The 23618-nt window shown below is 46.7% G+C and overlaps 1 protein-coding gene across 1 annotated transcript in view; it reads left to right on the top strand.

Annotated features, from left to right (window-relative positions):
* Positions 1–11882: 11882 nt before the first annotated feature.
* Positions 11883–23618, top strand: part of LOC127225904 (whirlin-like) — a 66871-nt gene continuing 55135 nt past the window's right edge. Inside the window, 1 exon segment of the mRNA XM_051189549.1 lies at positions 11883–13341. Within this exon segment, the coding sequence (XP_051045506.1) occupies positions 12721–13341 (621 nt within the window). The 5' untranslated portion in view covers positions 11883–12720.

The raw sequence follows: 23618 nt of genomic DNA, 5'->3' as shown, positions 1-23618 counted from the left end.
CAGTGGACTCTCTCACTCACTTTACATAAAAAGTTCTAGCATAGATGAGACAAACAGGGACAGGTAGAACTGCCTAGCTGACCACAGAAATGTGAGCTCAGCCACTGATGTTTAACACACCGAATTGTGGAAATGGTTGTTATGTGGTGGAAAATAACTGACATTCAAGATACAAAGGTCTTAGAGGGCCTTCAGGAAACATATCAGGGTACAGGGTTGCTGGGTATCAAGCTGGAGAGTTTTCAAGTCTACTAGAATGTGCCAAGCAGCTGTGGTTGTGCCAATTTACACTCCTACCAGTCCTGCAAGTATGTTCTTTCTTGCACTATGTCTTGCCAAAACCTGGTAATGTCAGATGTTTTGATTTTGCCAATCTGTTATGTGTGAAATGGTATCTTGTTGTTTTAACTTGAAATTCCCTGCTGACAGGTGAGGTTGAGGGTTCTGGATACATTCATTTAGAAAGAAGCAACCTTGGTCAGATACGTGCTTCACCACTTCTTGAGCTTGTCGACTCCATGGTTTCTTCCAGACGTGTATGCTAGGGACTTGGGAATATGGCTCATATTACACCCAGGAAGCCATCTGAGGTTGACTTTGGGCATACTTTCATGTGTAACCACACCCACATATAAGAGCATGGACACATACCTGAGTGCATGTGCACACACAGAGAGAGAGAGAAAGACAGAGAGATTGAGAGGTTGATTGATTGATTGATTGATTGATTGATTGATTGATTGATTGATTTAGGCTTTTCTCTAGAAGACATTTCTGATTCCAGCCTCCATGTTGAGCCAGGTGCTCTCTCTAGGCTCCATTTACTTCACTCTACTGGACTACCCACAATGCACTAATCTTCTAACTCCCCTTTAGATAATGGAAATTCATAAGTGTTGGTTGCCTAGAAGGATGAAACCCATCCTGTGCAGCTTAAGATTTAGCTTTCCAACCTCAGTTCCCTTGTCTGTGAAGATGACACAAAAATCTTGAGAGCTGACATGAATGTTAAATGATGGAAGGAATATAAAGTGCCTGGTAAATAAATAGTAAGAGTTCCCAGTATATCCAAGCATTGAGAACAAGGGGAACTTTTGTGTGACAAGATATGCCCATGGGTGCAATAGTGGCATGAATGTCATGGGGTAATCAAGTGACACACACATATATACACAGGAGGAAATGCATGCCTGGTGCTATAAATCTGGCCAAGAATCCACGGTGGGGAGCTCACAGGCCCCAAGGATGACCTTACTGCCATTAATTTGCTAAATTGACATAGTTTCCAACTGTCCTCTGAATTTGTATCTCTATGGCCATAATAGTGAAGCTCTCAGACCTCGTAAGAGAATTCTTTGTTCAGTGGATGACAATTAATGCATAAACTCGCAACTGGTCAAAGTACAGATAAATATCCATGGAGTGCTCAGATACGAGTGAGATATCTCTATGATATCCTTTCTCCCAAGACTTGGAGACCATTGTGGAAGAGAGAGCAGAAAGATTACAAGATCCAGAGGAGGGGAGGTCTGAGGCAACAGTATCTTCTAGGCATGTCAGGACCTCTGTGCTCAAGAACTTGTAACAGTTGTGGTTGCCTGCATGTAATCTATGCAAGATCAAGCCATTCAACATACTGGCATAGATGGGAAAGGGGCTCATGAGACCCCCACCCCTATTTGAGAAGCCACTGATGGTTGGTTTCTGGGGGAGGGAGAGTTTGTTTTCTTTAGGATCTGGCTCTTGTTAGGTCAACCATGTTCTAGCTGATAGCCTGGAACCCATGAGTGTATGGGCAGCACAAATTTGACTCAGTGGGGGGAAAATGCCAAATTAGGAGGGGTGGGAACTTAGTGGATGAAGTTAGAGGAAGGAAAAGAGGAGGAATGTGATCAAAATACATTGTATCATTATAAAATTGTCAATAAAAATATATTAGAAAAAAACTATTTGAATCCAGAAAAAGGAAGAATAGCAGAGTTTAATCTTTTTGTGTCATGGACCATAAAATTTAGAAAATAAAAATTCATACATGCACAAAATGTTGTGCATGAGTTTGTGGAATTTATAGAGACTCCAAGGCCATAGCTCCAACTGAGAACCTACAACTTAGAGATATCTAGAAATTTCAATTGTTTTTATTGGTATACTGCCTTGGTTAGTTTTAATTGTTAACTTGACACAACCTAGAGTCATCTTAGTAGACAGCCACAATGGGGAATTGCCTAGAGCAGACTGGCCTGTGGGAAAGTCTGTAGGGGATTGCTATGGCTGTTCCTTGAGGAGGGCTCAGCTCACTGTGGACAGTACCATCCCATCCCTAGGCAGGTGGTCTTGCACTGTCTTAAGGAAGTAGAGTCAAGCTTTGAGTATGAGCTGAGTATAATTCAGCCTTCAAGCCAGCTAGCTTGCAGCATCCTCCATGGTTGTTCCTGCTGGATGTGTGTGTGTGTGTGTGTGTGTGTGTGTGTGTGTGTGTGTGTGTGTAGTGATTTCTTGTTCCTTGGTTGGAGACAATGATGTGTGAAATAGCAGGTCGGCCTGCCTTGGAGTTCCTGCTTTAACTTCCTCCATTGATGGACGGTGACCTGGAAATGTAACTCTTTCTCCTCTGTGTTGCTTTAGTCAGAATGTCTTATTCACAGCAACAGAAAGGAAACTAGGACCTAGGCCCACCCACCCTCTGCAGTTTCTGATAGATCTTACTAAGAGGTTCTGCTGAAGGAGTTAATTTTGAAATTATAGGGTCAAATTCCCCTATAGTCCTCAGTGAATGCCCATCTCAGGCCATGGGTTAAACCTTCCCAGATCATCACCTTCAAGGAAGGTGGACTCTCAGCCAGCTTAAGTGACCTTGGCTTTTGCTGACATGCAAAAGCAATGGCCCAAGGCCTTCTCTGAGTGGCCAGCAAGACTCCCACTGTCTCCATGGACCATTTTCTCCAGTATTCTCACACAGTTCAGTAAAAAATGTCCTTGTTTCTTCCAACTCTGAAATAAGAACAATGCGATGCTGTGGTATGTAACTGTGTTCTGCTTCTTGCTACAGCGCTTTTTAATTAGGCATCCTGAAACCCCAGAGATCAAACTGCTCTCTTGTAATAGTGCATGCCAGAAAAATCACTGCCATTGGATTACAGTGAAGAAAGGTTATTCAGCCATTAGGCACAGTTCAGCAACACTGGGGCTGTCAGGGCTGTTACTGTTATTTAAAGAGTGAGGAAGGAGTGTCCTTCTGAAAGGCGGTCAATGGGGTGAATAAAGGAAGGAGAGTTTGACTATATCCCCAGTAGAACTGGACTGAATTTGAATTTGTATATTGAAGCCTCAAATCCTCACTCAGTTCCTCAAAAATGTAACCATATTTGCAGTTAGAATTATTTTTTGTTTAGGTTGGTATTGATCTTATTATGTAGCTCAGACTGACCTTGAGCTAACTCACAGATATCCTCCTGCATCAGCTTCCCAATGTTAGAATCACACATGTGTACCATCGGGCCCAGCTAGAATTAGGCTCTTTAAAATTTTTTAATTTTGTTATTATTACTATTATTATTATTATTGGTGGTGGTGGTGGTGATTGTGGTGATGGTGGCGGTGGTGGCAGTGGCAGTGGTGGCAGTGGCGATGGTGGCTGTGGTGGTGGTGGTGGTGGTGGCAGTGGCAGTGGCGATGGTGGCTGTGGTGGTGGTGGTGGTGGTGGCAGTGGCAGTGGTGGCTGTGGCAATGGTGGCTGTGGTGATGGTGGTGGCAGTGGTGGCAGTGGTGATGGTGGTGGCAGTGATGGTGGCTGTGGTGATGGCAGCGGTGATGCTGGTGATAGTGGTGTGTGTGCCTTTGTGTTTGTACCCATGCCACAACATGCATATGGCAGTCAGACGACAACCTTTTAGTGTCAGTGCTCTCCTTCCACCACAAGTTCTAGTAATCAGACTTAGGACATCAGTCTTGTTCAACAAATACTTTTACCTACTAAGCTATCTTCCCAGCCACAGAGTTAGGATCTTTGAAATAGTAAGTTACCTAAAATAAAGCTTTAGTGAGATTCCCTAACCCAGGGAGACTTGTAAGAAGTAGAAAAGTTAACCTGGTGTATTGCTATATACCTTTGACCCCAGCTCTCAGGAGGGAGAGACAGGCCAGCCTGGTCTATACAGTGAATTCCAGGCCAGCCAGGACTAAAAAGTGTATAGTATAAAAACACATTAGATCCAGGTGTATACAAACTGCAAGACCAGGTAAGGAAAAAGAGGGGGGATCTACAAGTCAAGGAGAGAGGGCTTCAAAGATACCAACTCTTTGACCTCAGCCTTTTGGCCTCCAGAACAATGAGATAAGATAAACAGTCTGTACTTATTGTGGAGGCCCTGGTAGGCTAAGCTACAATCCATAATGTATGCCTAAAGGAAGACGGCCCTGCATCTGTTCTTCACTGTGCATTTTATCGTCTTATTAAACAGTGCATCTGTTGTTCACTGTGCCTTTTATCATCTTATTAAACAGGACACAGAATAGGAAAGCTTGGGCACTCAGTGAAAGTCTTACCCCAGGTAGCAATTGGTAGAGCAAGGATTTGAACCCAGGTCAGTATAATGTTGGTGCCAGACACCCCTGACCAAGCTGCACCTAGCCAAGCTGCACCCATTGGTGGTAAGGGGAAAATGCAACATTGGACAGCCGCATTCCCAGCTAGCCCTGGCATCTCTCACTCTCTTGAAAGAGTGCCACTCTCTCTGAGGAGCCCTGTGAAGTACAAGAGTGTCCATGAATGTTGAGAGCTGATAAAGAAGGTGCATAAAGTTCCTCTGGGGAAAATGAGAACTATGCCTGCCCATCAGTGGCTAGCTCTAGCGTTTGGAACACTACCAACATTATATAACAGAACAGCCACTATTTGCCACAACTCAGACCTATCCTCATCTCTTTAGCCATGCCTTTGACATCTGCCTAGAGTGTCTTTCTTACTTTACTCACTTGGTGACCCCCTACTTAATCAAGCATCATCCTCCCAGTATTTCCGGAGCTATTGCACCTGGATTTTACAGCTTTTACATGGGTTCTGGGGGTTTGAACTATCAGACCTGTGGGGTAAGCATTCTACTCAATGGGACATCTCTACAGGCCACATGATCATTCTTTATGTGTCATTCAACTAGATGGGAGTCATAGGCACTACATATTTAGTGGATGAAAACAGGAATATGAGTTTTTAAGGTTAAAGGGAAAGACTGGTTTTAGAATGCTGAAACTCCATTTCCTATGACCTTCATGGAAAGTCAATGAGTATCAAATTTCTAAGGAACAAAGAAGTACAAGAGAGCAAGCATTCTTCTGTAACAGCGGCGGAGTCTTTGACACAATTTGCCAAGTACTTGGGCACACTGGGCCCGGTAACTGTAATAACAATGTCTTCTGGGTGCCTTTGACCATTGTCAAAGGCAAAAAAACACAGAGCCAGCTAAAGGCAGTGAGGATCATTAGCTGCTATTTGAAACCCACAGGCAAAGAGACATTAAGCGCCTGGAACCAGTCAGAGAAAGCCATCAGTCAGCCATGGAAGCAAGGACAGAATTCCAAATCCATATGAACTGAGAACCTCCATTCCTCATCTTTCTGCCTTCCCTACCCCTTCCTTCTCTGTCATCAAAACAAAATAAAGTTCTTGGGCTGTGGAGATAGCTCATTAAATAAAGGCATTTGCTGCCAAGAATTATGACCTGAGTTTGATCCTTAATACCCTCAAGGTAGGAGGAGAGAACTAATTCCTGCTGGTCATCCTCTGACCTCTGTCCACACAGACAGACAGACAGACACACACACACACACACACACACACACACACACTCATACACACACACCCCTAATGAAAGAAATAATTCTTGGAGCTAGGAAGGCCCACAGATCACCACTTCTGAGTCCCTCTCACTTTAAATGGACAGACTGAGGCACTGATGAATGGAGGAATGGAGGAATTGGCCAAACAGTACAGGTTGGTGCCCAAGCACAGTATTGATAACCAGAATCTCTCTAAGAAACAAAAAGTTTCCCCAAGGATTGCTGAAGGAAGAAGACAATTACATGGAAAGGAGACTGGTACCTCACTTTTTTTTTTTTTTTTTTTTTTTTTTTAAATACAGGGTCTCATGTGTTCCAGGCTGGCCTTGAACCTACAATGTAGCTAAGGATGACCTTGAAATTATGTTCCTCAATCTTCCACATCCTGAGGCCTGGGGTTATAGGTTTTGCTACCATGCCTGGTTTATAGGGTGCTGGGAGTCAAACCCAGGGCTTTGTGCATGCCAGGCAACTGCTAGTCCAATGAAGTGCAAGGTTACATAATCACTTTTCTAACTGGCTACAGTGCTGTTCGTGGTTGTGGTGCTGGAATAAGTGGGGAGCTGAGGCTTTGAGAAGGGAATACTGGCTGTGAAACAGGTCTGGGACCTTCACTTTACAATTCCAAATGCTTCTGTCTAGCCACATCCCAGTCACATCTGGTATCCACAACACAACACATCCTGGAGGATATGGTCACCAAGGCATGGCTCCTACTGAATGTTCTGGGAATTCAGTACAGCAGAGGCACTCAGAACCATGGAGGGGATGTAGCAAAGGGCACCCCATTGATCGTGCTGAGATCTTGAATAAGGTGAGGACATTTGCATTCAGGGTTTCTCTAATCTGAGCTTTGCTGGTGTGGGAGTTAGTGTCCTGGTGTAGCCAGATCATAATTCCGATTAAGAGAGCTCATACAGACCTAGTGGCAGTGGGATTATAGAACAGCATGCCTGATAAGGTTACTTTCCCTCCTCTGACTCCTTCCAGCTCACAAATTGGCTCCCTGGGATTTTATTTTTGCTATCATCATAGTTTGCTATTTCCCCCAGAGCTGTGCAAGAGGAATTAGCAAGAGTTCTGTTATGCTACTACAAAGCACAGGGAGGCATGGGAAGTGCACAAACCTCAGAGGGCTCACTTTCATCCCAGACACCCAGTTTCCTCATCCATAGAGTCAGAATGAGTAGTAATGACATTCATTCCACAAGATGGGAAGAACAAAGAATAATGATGTCTGGGTGGCACAGAGCCTTCTGTACCCATCCAAGACACTGTCTGTTTACTTTCTAATGAAAGAGCTTGAACAGGCACCACTGGCAATGGGGGATGGTGGGCAAGCCCCATTCATTGTGTAAGACCATGGCCAAGAGGGAGGGGGTAAAGAATCACTCAGCATGGAGGTGCTCCTCCCATGTGCTCGCCCTTGAGCTGATTAAGGAGTTGTGCTCCCATGTGGAAAGAGCTTTAACCGAGATGGATTCCAAGCATTTTGGAGCTGACTTTGCATACCTCAGTACAATCAATGCTTAAGATAACACCGATGACAGCATCACTGGCCCAATATTACAGATAAGGAAATTGGAGTGAGAAGGTCCTCCGTGGTTTGCTCAAGGTCACAAAGGTAACAAAGAGCAGAAATTTGAAGTTGAAGATCAACTTGGTATTGACACCTTTCTTACATGTGAGTCACATGAGTCTCTGGGACTATGAAGCAGACTCTTGGCAGATTTTATCTGAGCCAAGATAAATACCTGTCTCTCTCCCATCTTCTGCTGCTTTGGGTGCTTTCTCTTTTGCCCTCTCCTCTCTCTTATCTCACTGCACCTCCATCAGTACTGTTGGTGTTATCTACAATTCATAGCATAGACTGTTTCGCCTTCTGTACTGACATCATCCATTCCTACTGACATTTGCAGATGAGACAGGCTGTGGTCCTGCAGCGCCAGTGATAGCTCCAGTTGTTACAGTCCTTTCAGCCAACAGTCTTCACACTGGAAAGAGTTCCTCATGACACCCGGTATCAGATAGCTTTGAGCCCCTGTGTCCAAGCTGAGAACCCCAGAGGTCCCCCAAATCCTCCCTGTGGGAGATCTCTTTCAATGATGTTTTCTCCACTAAACTCTACTCTGTCAGCTTACCAACCAGGAATTATTGGTGCATGGCTCGTTATTAACCTCTGAGTTCTCACCTCAAACTCCCTAAAGAAAATATTCCCATTCAAGGGAGAAATGCAGTCCTTGACTGGTCCCAGCAGGAATGCTGGAACAATTTGACATCTCAGAACCAAACATTTGGGAAACTTTACACCAGAGAGACTGAAAGTCAGAGCTCAGGGGTGGATCTCTGGGGATTCAAAGTCTAACTCTCCCTGTAGGTACACCTGTCATCTTGAAGACAGTCATTCCCTGGTGTCTGAATGTCCTCGACGTTATACCAGGAAGATGACAACAGTGGTGGTATATCTCCTTTACTAGCTGGTAGAGTGAGAAGGAAACATGTGTTTAAAACAGTGCCATTCAAAAGTCACCAGCTACAGATTTCTCTATGTCCCACAGGAAATGCATCTCAAATTAATCTCTATCACATTCTAAGGAGACATTTCAGTGAATTAGAGGAAGAGAGAGATAGGCTCCAAATAACTATGAAATAGAAAAGGGCTTTTAAAGATTGCAAGAGAGAGAAAGGGAGAGAAAAGGAAACAGCGTTCTGTCCTTCTGTGTGTCATATGTTTCATTCAATACATAGGGCATGAAATGTGTATACTGTATTTGTTAGGACTGTGATGTCAAGAATCTGAAAATGAGCACCATAGGTTCACAGTTTGAAAAGCTAGTTCCAAGCTGATGACATTGGGGGGGGGGTTGGAGACTTGGGAGGTGGAGGCCTAGTTGTTGGAAGTGGGTCACTGGAAACAGCTTTGGGGAATCATATTGACCCTGGTTGTTTCTTGTCTCACTTTACTTCCTGGCCAGTCATATGAATTCCTAGGCCATGGTGTCACCACTATGATGGACTGGACATTCTGGAATCTTGAGCCAAAAAACAATACCCCCCCAACTTGTTTTTGTCAGATATTTTAGTGACAGCAATGTAAAAGTAACTAAAAAGTAGACAAACAGCAGACAAAAATCCAGCTCAACAAAGAGCATATCTAAGCACTTGTAAGTTGTGCTAAGCACAAAATACAACACAATTCCTCCTCCTTCCTGTTCTGTCTTTTCAGCTACCCAAGAGAGTCTAACTTCCCCAGAAACATCTGAACCAGAAGAATTAGCTCAAGTTGATTGTCAACAACAGACAATTAAAAGTAGTTTTGGTTCTGGCTATGGTGGCACTTTGAAGGTTGAAGCAGGGGGGATCATGAATGTTGGGTCAGCCTGAACTACACAGCAAGTTCCAGGGTAGTCTGAGCTGTGTGGTGAGATCTTGTCTCAGAGAGCCCAGACTTGCAGCATAGCACAGTAGTCTGAGCTCATATTTAGCACATGTATGTATTGGGTTCAGTTTCCAGCACTGGAGGGAAAGTGGCTTTAGGAAAGAAAACAACAGGCTGCAAATGAAAGAATATACTGTTTTAGCACTGAAGAGGGCACTATGCAGCCAAGGCCAAACAGGTACTCATGATTTCCTTCCAGGGCCCGAAGGTAGGAAAGCCCTCAGGAGCCCAGGCAGCTTGGGTTTCCAAGAGCTTATTTCTTGAAAGACAAACACGTCTTCACACATGAAATAGGATTCTTGAGGTTTGAGCAGTTACATACTGCCTCTCAGAGGGACACAGTGCAAACTGATACCGAAGACGGTTATGCAAGATGGATGGGAGGGTTCCCGTTTTCCTTTCCTGCGCTCCAGCTCTGGCCTACTCACTCACATCAACCTCTATGAAGTTAAACAATAGCACAGCCTCCCAGATGGTGTCCAATGTTTGCAGAAGAAAGTGTTTCCTTTTCTTCTAAGACTGAGTACAGAGGCTTCTTCTGCCTAAAGCAAAATAATGTCAAAAAATATCCTTTGCACAGATAGAAAATATTGGGAATAGAGATCTTAGTTCCTGGGATGCATTTATCAAACCAACCACAGTAATTATAATTAGAACATAAACACACTGAATGCTAAGCATGAAAATGCATTTTCAGAAAGTCTGAACTGTATGTAATTAAGCCCTGTGTGGTGGCATTTCCAGGTATGCCATTAATACATGGGGGGAGGGGCTGGAACAGATTCTTTTCTTAAAATCTCCACCTGCTTGCATTAAAGGCTTCAACTAGACTTGAAGAGGAGAAATAAGGATGCATAGCATGAACTGCTACATGCGGAGCTGTAAGACAGATGTCAATGGGTCACTCAAATGGTTACTTAAGCCATCATTCTTTGACACCCTGTGAAATATATTCATTGGGCACCAATTCAACCCAGGTCTTCGTTAAGAGGAGGGGAGAGCTTCAGGGGAAGGTAAAGCTCTATTTCTTTGCCTCCATTTTGGGAATGCATTAGACTACAGTGTTAGAAATCTTCTCATGGCTTCCTATTACTCAGAGAAGAAAGATTAGTCTTCTAAAACATCTCATTATATTTATTTACTTATTTATTCACTTATTTATTATGTGCTACAGGATTGCCACACATGCTGTAAAGGACAGCTTGCAGCAGCTGATTCTTCCATCATGTGGCTCCCAGGCATGGAGATCAGGTTGTCAGGCTTGGTGGCAAGCACCATTACCCACTTGCGTCATCTTGGCAGCCCAGAAAGTCCATTCTTATTAGTTTCCTGTCCTCACTTATTAGTTGCCTCTCCTTCCCAGACACTGTGATGTTTGTCTTTCATTTTACCTTGACATATACGATCTTTCCTTTGCTAAACTGTGATTGTTTAGGTCAGAGATTCCCCCCTCTCATCCTGGGTCTCTAGCATCCAGCATATGACTCAGTGGCAGAACAGGTGCTTGGAAAATGTTGAACAAAGAGTGACCAGTACAAGAGGTAAATAAGTCAAGAAGTAAGCAGCAAACAAGCCACTCTTCTGTACCCAGATCAAAGCCAGTTCAGATAACCCTTCTCCTTTTCTGCTTCTCCCCTGTCAGAGTTAGACACTGTGATGGCAATCCAGGACAGCTTTAGGGGAAAGGCAGCTTTTCATAGAGCAGCTCAGGAGAGGCAATCCAGGTAGGAAGAGATGCACAGGACATGTTGTGGTGACTGTGGAAAGCACTGTGGATTTCCTTAGAACACACACTCTTTTAGTAGAAGCCCTCTTCCCATGATCCTATTTAGGAGAGTGGGTATCTGGTGACAGACTTCAGACCATGGCCTCTGGCATCTTTCCATATAAAAAGAATAAAACTGTCATGTTACGGTCTCCCAGTTCCCTAGTGTGGAAAAGATAACGAGCTGGACATTAGTGTTGCTACAATTCACTTACCTACTTCAGACATCGTTTTAAATGCACCCGTGTGTGTTTGCATACTTTACATTTCTGGTAACAGCTCCTTGCTTTCCCTATCTCAGAGACCACTAGGGCAGGGGGCTCAGGCTGATTCTTCCCAGCACAGGACTTGGCTCCCCCTGGCACCCGTGCTGCTTATGTTCATCTCTTGAACAGTGCAGGTGACTGACAATCGTCCACATACACACTTAAACTTGTCAGCGCGTGTGTAAGGGCAGCAACAACATTTCAAGGCAGGAAAGCGAAGCATGAAGCATCTAATAATTTAGAGACCAAAAGTTAGCTATTTTTTTCCAATTGTGAATTGGCAAACCGGCTAATTGCTCCAAAGCGACCCTGGAGTTCAGCCATAATCGCCGGAGAGCACAGTTTTGGGGACCCCATACCTTCACCCCTGGTCTGGGAAAGTGGGAAGTCTTCGCAGGGTCCCCAGGGCGCCTCCTGCTGCTACCCCAAATTTACCCCTTCCTTCCCTAGGGCCGGACTGTTTCACCCCGTATCCAGGCAACAGCCAGGCGCACCAGGCGGGACGTCATTTCCTGAAGAGCCCGCGGGGGGGGGGGGGGACGGGGCGGGGAGGGGAGGGGCGAGGGGGGCGGGGCCAAGTCCCGGCAGGCGACAGCGACGGCGTCGGAACTCGCTGGAATACTCGGCCCAGAGCTGCTCAACAGTTCTCAAAGTCTGGGCTCACGGGCGCGCGGCTCCTTGTGAGCCCGGGCGGCGCTGGGGCGCGGGGACCCCGGGCTGCTGCATGGTGGACGGCCCGGGACATGCCCCGCACCCCTCGCCGGACGCCCTCGTGGCTCCTCTGGCTACGACTGCTCCGAACTCTGGTTCTAGATCGACCAGCGCCCCAACTTCTGACTTTGGGGTCCCCCAGCCCTAGAGGAACGGATAGCTCGGCTGGGGGAGCCCCGGGCATGGTGTGACGGGGCGGGCGGCGTGGCTGTGCCCCCCACTGCGGCCACACGTGGTCCCCGCGCCTTCCGTCATGTAGCTGCTGTCCCGCTCCCCTCGGCCTCCAGCCGCAGTCTCCGCGACCTCCAGCCTCCAACTCTTTGTCCCCCAGGATCCCGCCGCGTTCTTCGCGTCCTCAGGATTGCAGCCGCCGTCTCTTCGTCCTCCGGATTCCAGTTTCCCCATCCTCCCAACCCCCCCCCTTTGCCTTCGCACCCCTGGGCCACCGGCCGCGGTCCCTGCCATTTCCCCAGGATCCAGCCACCGCTCCTGCGCACCCTCCCCCTCAACCCACCCTGCTGCCGTCGTCTCCACTCGCCGGCCGGTCTAGACTGCAGTCACCGTCTCCGCGTCTCCCCCAAGCTTAGACTCCAGCCGTGACCTCCGCGGCCCCGCGAATCCAGCTGTCGCGCCGCTGGCCGCAGGTGCAGCAGCCGCCCCGCGCCGCGCGCCCCGAGTGCGTGCGGCCCGGCCTCGGCGGGGAGATGAACGCGCAGCTGGACGGTCTTTCTATGAGCTCGTCCTCCACCGGCTCGCTGGGCTCGGCGGCCGCGGCGGGCGGCGGCGGTGGCGGCGCGGGGCTGCGGCTGCTGTCTGCCAACGTGCGCCAGCTGCACCAGGCGCTCACGGCGCTGCTGAGCGAGCCCGAGCGGGAGCAGTTCACTCACTGCCTCAACGCGTACCACGCGCGCCGCAACGTCTTCGACCTGGTGCGCACCCTGCGCGTCCTGCTGGACAGTCCGGTCAAGCGGCGTCTGCTGCCCATGTTGAGACTGGTCATCCCGCGCTCCGACCAGCTGCTCTTCGACCAGTATACCGCCGAGGGTCTGTACCTGCCCGCCACCACCCCCTATAGGCAGCCTGTCTGGGCTGCTCCCGACGGCGCGGGGCCCGGGGAGGTGCGGCTCGTGAGCCTGCGGCGCGCCAAGGCCCACGAGGGCTTGGGCTTCAGCATCCGCGGGGGTTCGGAACACGGCGTGGGAATCTACGTGTCACTAGTGGAGCCGGGCTCCCTGGCAGAGAAGGAAGGGCTGCGGGTCGGGGACCAGATTCTGCGCGTCAACGATAAATCTCTAGCCCGGGTGACCCACGCCGAGGCTGTCAAGGTAGGGCTGGGGTTTGTGGGAGTGGTTAAGAGGACGGCACTGGCAGTTTAGTGCTGCCTTTTCTGTTGCGCTGGGCTATTGTCTCTTACACCAAATCGCTTGACCCTTCTGGCCTCCGTTGTGTTTTTGTTTTTGCCCCCTGCTCCGACTTTAAAAGAGGAATATCTAATTTGTGGCACAGATAGGTGTTGCAAACAGAGAGGGAGTGGTGATTCTTGCCTTGGGTGACCTAAAGGCCAAGGCACAAACACAGTATCACATGAGCAAATGTCTGGTCACAATGTGAGAAAAGGGCTGTGGAGTCTTAGCGGAGAGCCCCTGCTTGGCATTGAGTCACTGATGGTTCTCGATGTTGCTGCTGCTGCCGCCGCTGCTGCCGCCTCTGCCGCCGCCGCCGCGCTGTTCTCTGGATCCGTAGGTTTTTGCCTCTGAAGGAAAGTTCTGCTCCACTGCTGATGACACAGGAGGAGGCTGAGTGACCACTTAGCTGGGGCTGACCCTGCTATTTGTAGGCTCGCTGGGGTATCCTGGAACGAGCCAGACCAGAGAAGTGCCTCCTGATTTTGTTGCAAACTAGGCTGCTGCCTGAACATTCGAAATGAAGCCCATCGAAATGTGTACTTTTGTGTGTGTGTATGTGTCTGTTAATTGAGAAAAATAACCTCACCACAACCAGCTAGTAGGAATTTAATCCTACTGCCTGGAAGAGCATTCGTGCTTACTAATCTTACTGCACTAGGTGAGGGAGGAAACACCGCCAGTTGGAGTATGAGATATATACAGTGTTTGGTCCCAGGGTGGCTTCAAGGATCTTTCTTTCATAAGCATGTAGCCCCCAGCCCTATAGCTTCTTACACAGGAAGTGGGGACTTTGAAGGAAAAGAATGACCATCTTCTCTCTGCAGAGAAATGCTTCTCCCCTGATTTGGATCGACTTGTGAGCCCCTCCCACTCTGTTCTCCAGCCTAACCTCACACAATTGTACCAAATAGAGCACACTGGCTGCTGGGAAACTCCTTGGTAGCAAAACTCCAAGGCTGTTCCCTGCGTGGTGTGCGGTGGCTTGTGGTTAGCTGAGTCGAGCTGGCTGACTGTGTGCACCTTAGATACCTCCATCTGTCTATGACCTTGGCTTTGGTCATTTGCTTCTTTACTCAAGGACCCCCTTTCAGGAGGCCCCTGAGGTTTCTGAAAAATTCTTTCCTGATTCTGGGGGAAAGCTTGATATCCTTTCATTATTCTGGGGGCTAGCAGACAGAGTTCTTCATGGTTTTCCCGTTCTCTCAGGCTCCTCCCCCATCATGATTCTCTCCTCTTTATCTATATTCCATATATCTATAAAAAATTAGTCCATTAACGTTCTTCTAACAGGTCCAAAGTAGCTGCAAATGATGAATTTATGCTCTGAAGAGACTTGATCCAAATGTCATTTATTAGCACGGATTCAGTTTACGGATTCAGTTTTAGTGGCAATTTAGTGGCAAAACTGGAGTCACTTAATCATCACTAGATGAGAGGTTTTGGAAAGGCAACCTGAATCTGAGCAACACAGGTTTTCCAAACCGGTTTGTGCCTCAGATCTGTGTACCATTCAGTTTCTGGCATCAAAAAGGTCACGATCAGGACTGTATGTCTCAACCTCCCTGAGTGGCTTGGGTGCTGCTGAGCTGTGGTTCAGGGCAGTACCTAGCATCAGCGGCTCATGCTTGATGCTTGCTGATGGACACCTCAGCTCTGCAAGCACAGTTTAGGCAGCCTGCAGAGAAACACTGGCCCTGGGGTTGAACGGAAAAGAACAGGAACATCCTTAAAGTGTGATACCGGCATCACAGGGGCCTGTGTAAGTTGAGTTGACTTGGGCATGTGTTTTCTTCCTGGTGACATCTGCTTCTGGCCTAAGGGAGCCCCTCTTCTAACCAATGTCAGACACATGATCTTGGGACCCTTTAGAAGCATTGGACAGAGGACTGTTGTGTCTTCCAAACCCCAGGGAAGGAAGGGGACAGAATTGCAGTGGTGATATAAAACAGAGGACACTACTGCAGGGTTGTATCATATGCAGATGAACAGTTAAAACACCTGGAGAACTGTTGACACTTTTGTATAAAATGTAAAAATGTAGCTCCTTCTCTGAGACCCAGGAGGGGCCCCAGTTACTCCAGGAGACAGACACACGTTGTCATCACCTGAGAATTTTGTAAGTGGGGCCTCTTGGTCAGTCGTGAGCTGTGGGACTCAGAGGGTTCCATGGTCAACATACACAGAGGCTAGCTGGGCTCCAGGATTCATTCAGTGTCCCTGAATTGTCTGTTTGTGTCTCATTTCTGTCTCAGGATCCCCCATTCTAATTAATAGAAGATATCTGTTCAATTAAAAAAAATCTGTTTTTTTTTTTTTTTTTTTTTTTTATGATGGCAAAAGGAAGTGAACCTCAGAACTTTCCCAGAGGACAGATTGTTTGTATGATGTATGTATACAACATAAAGAGAATCCAATTAAAACCTCTAAGAATCAAAGTGTTAGATGCCTGTGCTTCAGATAGGAACACAGCTTTTAAAAGAAGGATCAAGTAACTAAAGTTTGCTCAGCTTCTCTTCCTGACTGATCTTGCATTCATTGATACCCAAAGCAATTTGCTGAGGATTTCACCCTTCACCCAACAGGAGCCCCATCCTCTCTTAAAGGCCAGTTGTCCAATCAGGAGTGACAGGTCTGGATTAGGCTAGCCACTTACTGTAAAATTTGTTGAAATGTTTTATTTTTGAGAGGAAAAAAATCTATTTGGAATGAACAAGACTCAAACTAGTAACTTTTTTTAAAGTAGCTCTTTCAAAGGTCTGCAGCCAGCAAGCTAGATCGGGCAGCCAAGGAATCCATAGACTACTTGCTGCATTAAGTTCTGCACACTTGCCATGTGTGACCTTGGACAAGACTGATATTTTCTGCTCTAGGCTAGGTGAGTTTGGGGCTGTTCAAGGTCCTTCCTTGCTCTGGGAGTCTGATTTGTTTAGATTGTTCTACCCAGAAGGCATGTAGACCATTTGATCATGTGTGTTCTTGTTCTTTTGGAATTGCCTTCAATTAAGGCAAAAAGAGTTGGCTGCGGATTGGGAGAAGAGAAGCTTGGCACTCCTGGATAACTGTGCTAAATCAGGAACTCCATGGGTTACACACTGTACTGTCGGGAGCCCGGCTGTCTCTCACTCTCATCTCTCAACCCAAGTCCTGGTGGGAATCCACAGTGAGTGGGAACTGCCAGTAGTATTGGGTCACAAACAGCACCATCTTGGGAGCATTAGAGACAATCCACTCACCCACTAGCTTTTTAGTCCCATGTTGATATAGGTAGCAGCCCTTAGAATATTCAGGTTCTGTTTAGTGTGTGTGTGTGTGTGTGTGTGTGTGTTTAATAAAAATTTAACAGATTCATTGTAGTCTCAGCATTCCCACAGGTAAATCTGAGCAGCAAATTAGAATTTGAAATGTTCCAGATATTAAGAAGTGTTTGTGGGCCCTTCCAATTAATTAGAGCTATCACTTTTCCCTTCCTTTGCATAATAACCCAGGAGGAATCTGTCAACATTAATATAAGTCATTATATTTGGTTCAGAAGGTTCAAAATGACACATTTGTCATTTTACATGGTCCATGGTTAGTGAGGCTACTATATATTCTTATCACCTCCAGATTTGCATCTGAAACCTAGTTTCCTGCACCTGATCTCTTTCTGAGCTCCAGTTGGAAACCATGGGTACACAGTAGTTCCTCTCTGGCCCAGTAGCGATTCTTGGGTCTCATGAATCTTGCCAGCTGTGACCTGCAGAAAGCTCTTGGTTACCTCATAATCTTTACCCAGGTCCAGGAAAGGGTCTGTATCTTTAATGCCGTCTTGTATATTTATTGGCTCAGGCTGACACCGGGGACTTTAGAAAACCATGCCTGTGTCATACAAATCTTCTTGCAGCCGGTTATTTGCCGTTAAATCAAAGCTACTTTTTTTTTTTTTTTTCCAGTACTGCCTTTGTATGGAAGCATTGATGGTCTGGTGGATTTCTTGTCTTCTGACTTGAAGCTGGACATGAAAGAGATTCAGAGTCAGCCTAGCACTAGCTATGGTACTCCAATCACCCCCTTCTGCTGACAACCCCAGGCAGTTTATGATTTGCCTCAGGTGCTCATCTGGATGGAGCTGTAGAGAGAAGTGTGGGTCCACACCACTGCCGCTACATCCTAGGTTTTTGTGTGTACTGCTGCTTGCTACCTCTGCCCACCTCCAGCCACATGCAGGAACACAGCCCCACATGCACCTATCAAGTGCAGGCTGCCTATCTGCTCATGCATGTCTCCTCAGATCCTTAATCTTCCCTCCACCCTGCAAAGGGCTTTGCATAGAAGCATTTGGAGGGGATTAGGGCTTCAACTGGCTTTCTAGCAAGGCTCTTTTATGGGTTTTGGTCCCCATTGCTTAGGGACATCAGTCGGAGTCTGCAGCCAGGAGCAGAGAATCTGATTAGAAGAAATGACATTAAATGGCTGGAAGTAGCTGGAGGCTGAAATACCAATCTTTGAATGCCCATTCCTTTTTTTTTTTTTTTTTTTCCTTCTTTCATTTTCAACCCCCCCAAGCAAGAATGCAAGCTGGAGTCTAAGCTCACAGATGTCTAATTGTGCCGCAGGGTGGGGGAGCTTTTAAAAAGTTTCTGGGCTGCGACATTTCCTTTTACTTTCACAGCCGGGCAGGTGCAGAGTGGGAAGCATGTTTTCATTCCTTTCCCAGCATTCCAGGTGGCAGCTGCAGGCTGCAGTACCAAGGGTCAGAGAACAAGGGCCTCGCTTTTGATTTCCTTTTCGTTTTCTTTTAATATTTGAGAGCAAGTTTGTGTGTGTGTGTGTGTGTGTGTGTGTGTGTGTAAGACGGGGGAGGGAGCAGGCCAAAGTGGACATGAGGTGACCTTCTCTATTGCTCTCTACCTTATTTTTTGGGACAGGGTTTCTTGCTGACCTGTAGTCCAACAGTTTGGCTAGGCTGGCTGGCCATTGAGCTCCAGGAGTCTGCTTGCCCTCCACTGCCCAGGGCTAGGGTACAGATAGCCACTGCCATGATTGCCTTTTCAGTAGGTGCTGGGGATCTGGACTCAGACCCCGATGCTTTTGCAGCAGGTACTTTACTCACTGAGCCACATCGCCAGCCCTTGAGAGGAGTTCTAAGTGTATGGTCAAATTGAGTGAGAAGAAGACTCCCTACACTTGCCCCAGCCCCCAGTCGTGTACAGCCCCCTCCCCATGGTTGCAGCCCTGTCAGGGTGAAGATGTTACAGTTGCCGCATGTGTGTTCACACAGCCTCATCCTGCAGAGCCCAGAGTTGGCATTTGCTATGTCCCATCTTTGCTTTACTAGATCACTACTCAGAGTGCTTGCATTGTGCTAGGTGTTTTGAGCCTCCTGTGCTATTTCATTGTCCTGGGGTGGGAGGTAGGGGTGGGGACAAGAAAGATCATGGTCAAGGAGGTTTCTGACTGGGACCCAGCCCAAGGGCTGTGTAGTCAGTGTCCTGGAAGGCAATGTCAGAAGCCCTCTGAGAGACTGGTAGATGTCTTAACTTGAGCCTGACAACGGGAGGCCACTAGAGAGTTACTCAGACACCCTAACCTCAGAGCAAAGTGATGTGTTTCAGGCCATCTCATTGTCCATTAGAGCCATTTGTCCCTACATTCTCTGAGCCACAATCCTACGGCATTGGAAGTCAGAGATGCGGAGGACACAACCCCTGTCCATAGTGAGTCAAGTAGGAGGGCACAGCTCCAACAGCATCTACAAGTTACCAAGCATTTTAAGTGCTGTGACGTCCTTGTGCCTTCATATCCTTGCCACCCCCATTGAAAGCAGTACCTTCACCTCCATCCCATCTTTCTAACCCTGGGTCCTCCTTTGGTTCCCTTCAGCACAGCTGTCACCACAAGATAAGCAGTTCTTTATGTCTCTCAACCATCCACCTCCCCACCACATACAAGCTTTGTGACAGCCAACGTTGCCTGTGCCCTGATGGCCCCCATAGCCCTGGCATGCCTCCTATGGCACCCTGCAGGTACTTCAATAAAACAGTGAACTTCAATAAAACAGTGCTGGATGGATGAAATGATGTCCCAGGCTAGTAAGCATGCCTTCATTTCACTGAGTGGAAACCTAAGGAAAGCTATAAGCTGACGTGTGTGCTGTGCGTGAAGCTGGTGAAATGGGCATAGACCTCCCATCTGCCTCCTTCCGGAGTGGTTCTGGGTATCTGGTGACTGACTAGGTGAGAAAACATTTGAACCCTCTATTTCTATTTTATTTAAAGACTTTTAAAAGCCATAGTCTGTCTGGGGAGGCAACAGCTTTTCCCACCTTCTGTGGCCCACTTCCACTCTGTGAGACCCTGTTGGCAACCTAATTTATCACTTTGCTCTTAATTTTAAAGCCACATTCCCAGAAGTAGATTATTTCAGCACTCTGATTGTGTCTGTGGTTCCAAAATAGAATTGTTTATGCATTCTCATGCAATCAATGAGCCAATTTGGGGGTGAGTTTCACCTGGCTTTGGGGGTTTGTATTAGAGCAATTTCAAGTTGCAAGAAGCCCCAGCATGCACCAGGCTAGGCTTCCAGTCATCACACCTGCGCTTCAGCCCAGTATCCGTCGAGAATGCAGACGCGGATTCGGTGCTTCTCTTCCCCAGTCCCAGCACCTTTGCCTCCTTCCCCGTTGAGAATGTGTGTGCCTTCTGCTAACTTGGCTGTGGCTGTGCTTTAGCTGGCAGTCAGCCTGTCGGTCAGCCTTCTGTCCCTACCTGACTTTGCTAGTATCAGCACCCTCCTGACACAGAAAGCAAAGCAAATACATCGTTTTTCCCCCATCGTCCTGAGATGGCTTTGTCCCTTGGGTCTAAAGCTGTAGGCTATAAGAAGGGATATAGGAAAGTGACATCAGAAAGAGACATTTGCAGCCAGGTATGATGGCACACACGGAGAACCCAGTTCTTGGGAGGATCCTGTATTTGAGGTCACTGTAAGCTTCACAGGAGATCCAGGCCAGCCTGGACTGCATGGGAAGATTCTGAAGAAATAACTAGGAAAGGGGGTATCTATAAATATCTAGAGTCTAGCGCTAACTTGTTAACTCACAAATGTTAGCTTTAAGACCAAGAATTGATAAAGTCCCTGGGCAAATCCAAGCCACACTCACACTAAATTATGGGGAATCCTGCTTGCTTCAGGATCCCCACCTCTACCAACATTTACACATACACACACACACACACACACACACACACACACTTGCCCAGAGGTGCTGGGGATGTATTCAATTGGTGGAATGCTTGCTTCATAAACACAAAGTCCTAACTGCAATCCCTGGGACCATGTAAACTGTGTGTGGTGGTACATGCCTATAGCCCTAGCACTGGAGAAATCGAGGCAGGAGAATCAGTTTAAGGTCATCCTTGGCTACATATGGAGTTAGAGGTTCCTGGACTACAGGAGACCCTATTTCAAAAACAAACAGTGAGTTAGGCCCACCCAACTACTCTCATACTCCACCCCCTTGAGCATCAATCTAGATGTGTAAGGTCAGCTGATAGATGGTAAAGTCTAAGGAAGGTAGGTCTATAGATGGAGTTTGGAGGTAGGTCTGGGTTTACCTTTCAGTGTTTCTTAGCAGTGACCTTGGGCATGTCTCCTTGTCTCTCTGTGACTCAGGCATCCCCCATACTGAACATAACTCATGGTCCTCACAAACATGACGTTGTCCTTATATCATTGCATGTTGAAAATTTGAAAGTTTGGCCCATAAAGGTCCCACTGTAAGCACTACAATGAAAATATTGTCAATGGATCTAATTGGGCTTTGAAAGCTTGCCTACTTAATTGTTTGGGGGTTTTGTTTGCTTGTTTTGCTTTGCTTTTTAAGTGTTATTAGTAAAAAGTAGCAGGACGTGGAGCCTGTGTGATTGCTTGTAGCTGTTTGAGTTGCAGAGTCATGTGCTCAGTGTAGTCAACATCCCATTTCTTTTAAAATGCAATGGCTCCTATCTGACTTTTGGTATCTGCAGTTTTGCTTTATAGCCACAATAAAGCTTGCTGGATAAATGGAACTGGGTGTCCTCACCTGCCTTCTGATTATTTTGTGTGAGGCTTTAAATAATGGGAGGCTCATGAGACAGATGCGTGACATAGCAGCCCAGAGAAGATAGGGTCTTGCTTCTCAGCATTCTTCTCTGATGGCCTCCCTAGGGGTCCCCATGAGGAAGGAGAGGAGGCTGCTATTTCCAGAGCCCATTAAAGCAATTAATGCAGGTGAGAGTTTGATTTGATAGCACAGACATTTTGTACTTAAGGAGAAAAAAAAACTTGTAATTGATTTAAACCACATCTGTAATGGTGTACTAGACCTCTTTAAGAGGTTTCTGATTAAGAAATGTGGTCAGTTTTCAGAAGTTCATCTCCATGTAGCTGTGCAAATTTGCACTCAAACATTAGGATACAGGCTTTCCTTCTGCCCTTTAATCCTCTGACTCAAAGGGAGGTGGCCTGCTTTGTTGTATGTGGACCAAGCTTGCCCTTTCCTTTGCTTCTTTCTCTCCTCCTTTTTGCAAATACCAGCACTTTCATAACCTTTTCTCTTCCTGGAGCCCCAGGGTCTCCCAAGACTTCTCTTCCAGGCTTAAGAAAGAGCTAAAGTCAATACATATGGATTCTTTCTACTCTCCCATCAAATGTCTGTATTTCTATACATTTCCTAGCCCTGCTATCCATGATGTCCTCGTGCTCTAATGTATGCCAATGCCAGCCACCAGTAGCCTTGATATGTCTTTCTTTGCCAGTCTTCTGTGGGGATGGCTCTAGCCCCAATACAGAAGGAGTGTTCAAGCCTGATCCTTCACAAGGCAAGTGTTCTGAAATGCCTGAATGTTGTCCTCTAACCTTCACACATGGACGGACACACACACACACACACACACACACACACACACACACACACAAAGTAAATAAATAAACAAACTTTTTTATTTTTTAAAGTGTGAGCCATCATGCAGTGTAGGCAAGTCACCTGACTTCTCTGTTCAGGTTTCCTCACCTCTAAATGCAGGTGCAGGTGGCCATGCAGAGAGTGTACTGAAATACTGGGTACATCCATTAATCTGAACATATGAGGGTCGTCTGCTATGTCTGCCTGATCATGTGAGGATTGCCTGCCTTTGCCCTATTGATGCTGGCATTAAAGGTGTGCACCAGTATACCTGGCTTTGTCAAGGTTTTATTTTATGCATTGTGGATGAAAATTCTCTTCTAGATGTCAGTCACCTCAAATCACTTCCCTGTTCCTCCTCTCGCCATTGGAGTAACCCAGTGCTGGTGAGTCATCCTGCATGGTGCATTGCCTGACTTTATCCATGCAGCTATCCAAACAGGATCAGAGGACTTCTGGCTCCCCCAGAAAAAGCTTGTGGCTACCCACCCATCCACTTGTCTGATTGGACACATCTCAGGTCCAATTTGCTGGGTTCATAGGAAAACATGTAAAAAGTCTGCCTAAATCTTTAAAGTAAAATGTAGTGTAGGTGTCTATATATATGTGCACGTGTTCCTCTCTGTATTTAGTTGTATGACTTGTAATATAAGGGTTCAATTGAAAAGCAGTGGGTTGCCAAGGTGCTTCAGCTAATAGAAGGACTTACTATGGAAGCCTGACAACCTGGCTAAATCCTGAGACCCACATAAACACGGAAAAAGAGAAGAGACTCTGTACTTTTGTTCTTTGACCTCCGTGTACATATCATGGCAAGTGCATGTCCCCCCCATACCTTATAAACACACAATGATAAATATGTTCTCAGGTTCAGAAAAGCACATGTATAAGGAAAAATAAAACAAACCACAGGGGGCTGGAAAAGGTGGCTCAGCAGTTAAGAGTACTTATTGCCCTTGTAGAGGACCTGGGTTCAGTTCCCAGTACCCACATGACAGTTCAAAGCAGTATGTAATTCCAGTTCAAGGATTGGTACCCTTTTTTGACCTCTGCACCTATTAAGCAAGGATGTGATGCACACATGTACATTCAGGCAAGACCAGGGTTAATGAATCTTAAAAGAAAAAAAAAAAAAAGCAGAGGTCTTAGAATTATAGATAATCCTATCTACCAAGAAGCGATTCTTATTCATAATTTGACTAGTGTATTCCCAGTCCCCATGAGCACTGTTTTGGGAGTCGCCACTCCCCTTGGGAGGACCTTGCTATTTGGG

Source organism: Phodopus roborovskii, unplaced genomic scaffold (assembly GCF_943737965.1).
Source record: "Phodopus roborovskii unplaced genomic scaffold, PHOROB, whole genome shotgun sequence".
NCBI lineage: Eukaryota > Metazoa > Chordata > Mammalia > Rodentia > Cricetidae > Phodopus > Phodopus roborovskii.
This window is presented reverse-complemented; position numbering and strand designations above follow the sequence as displayed.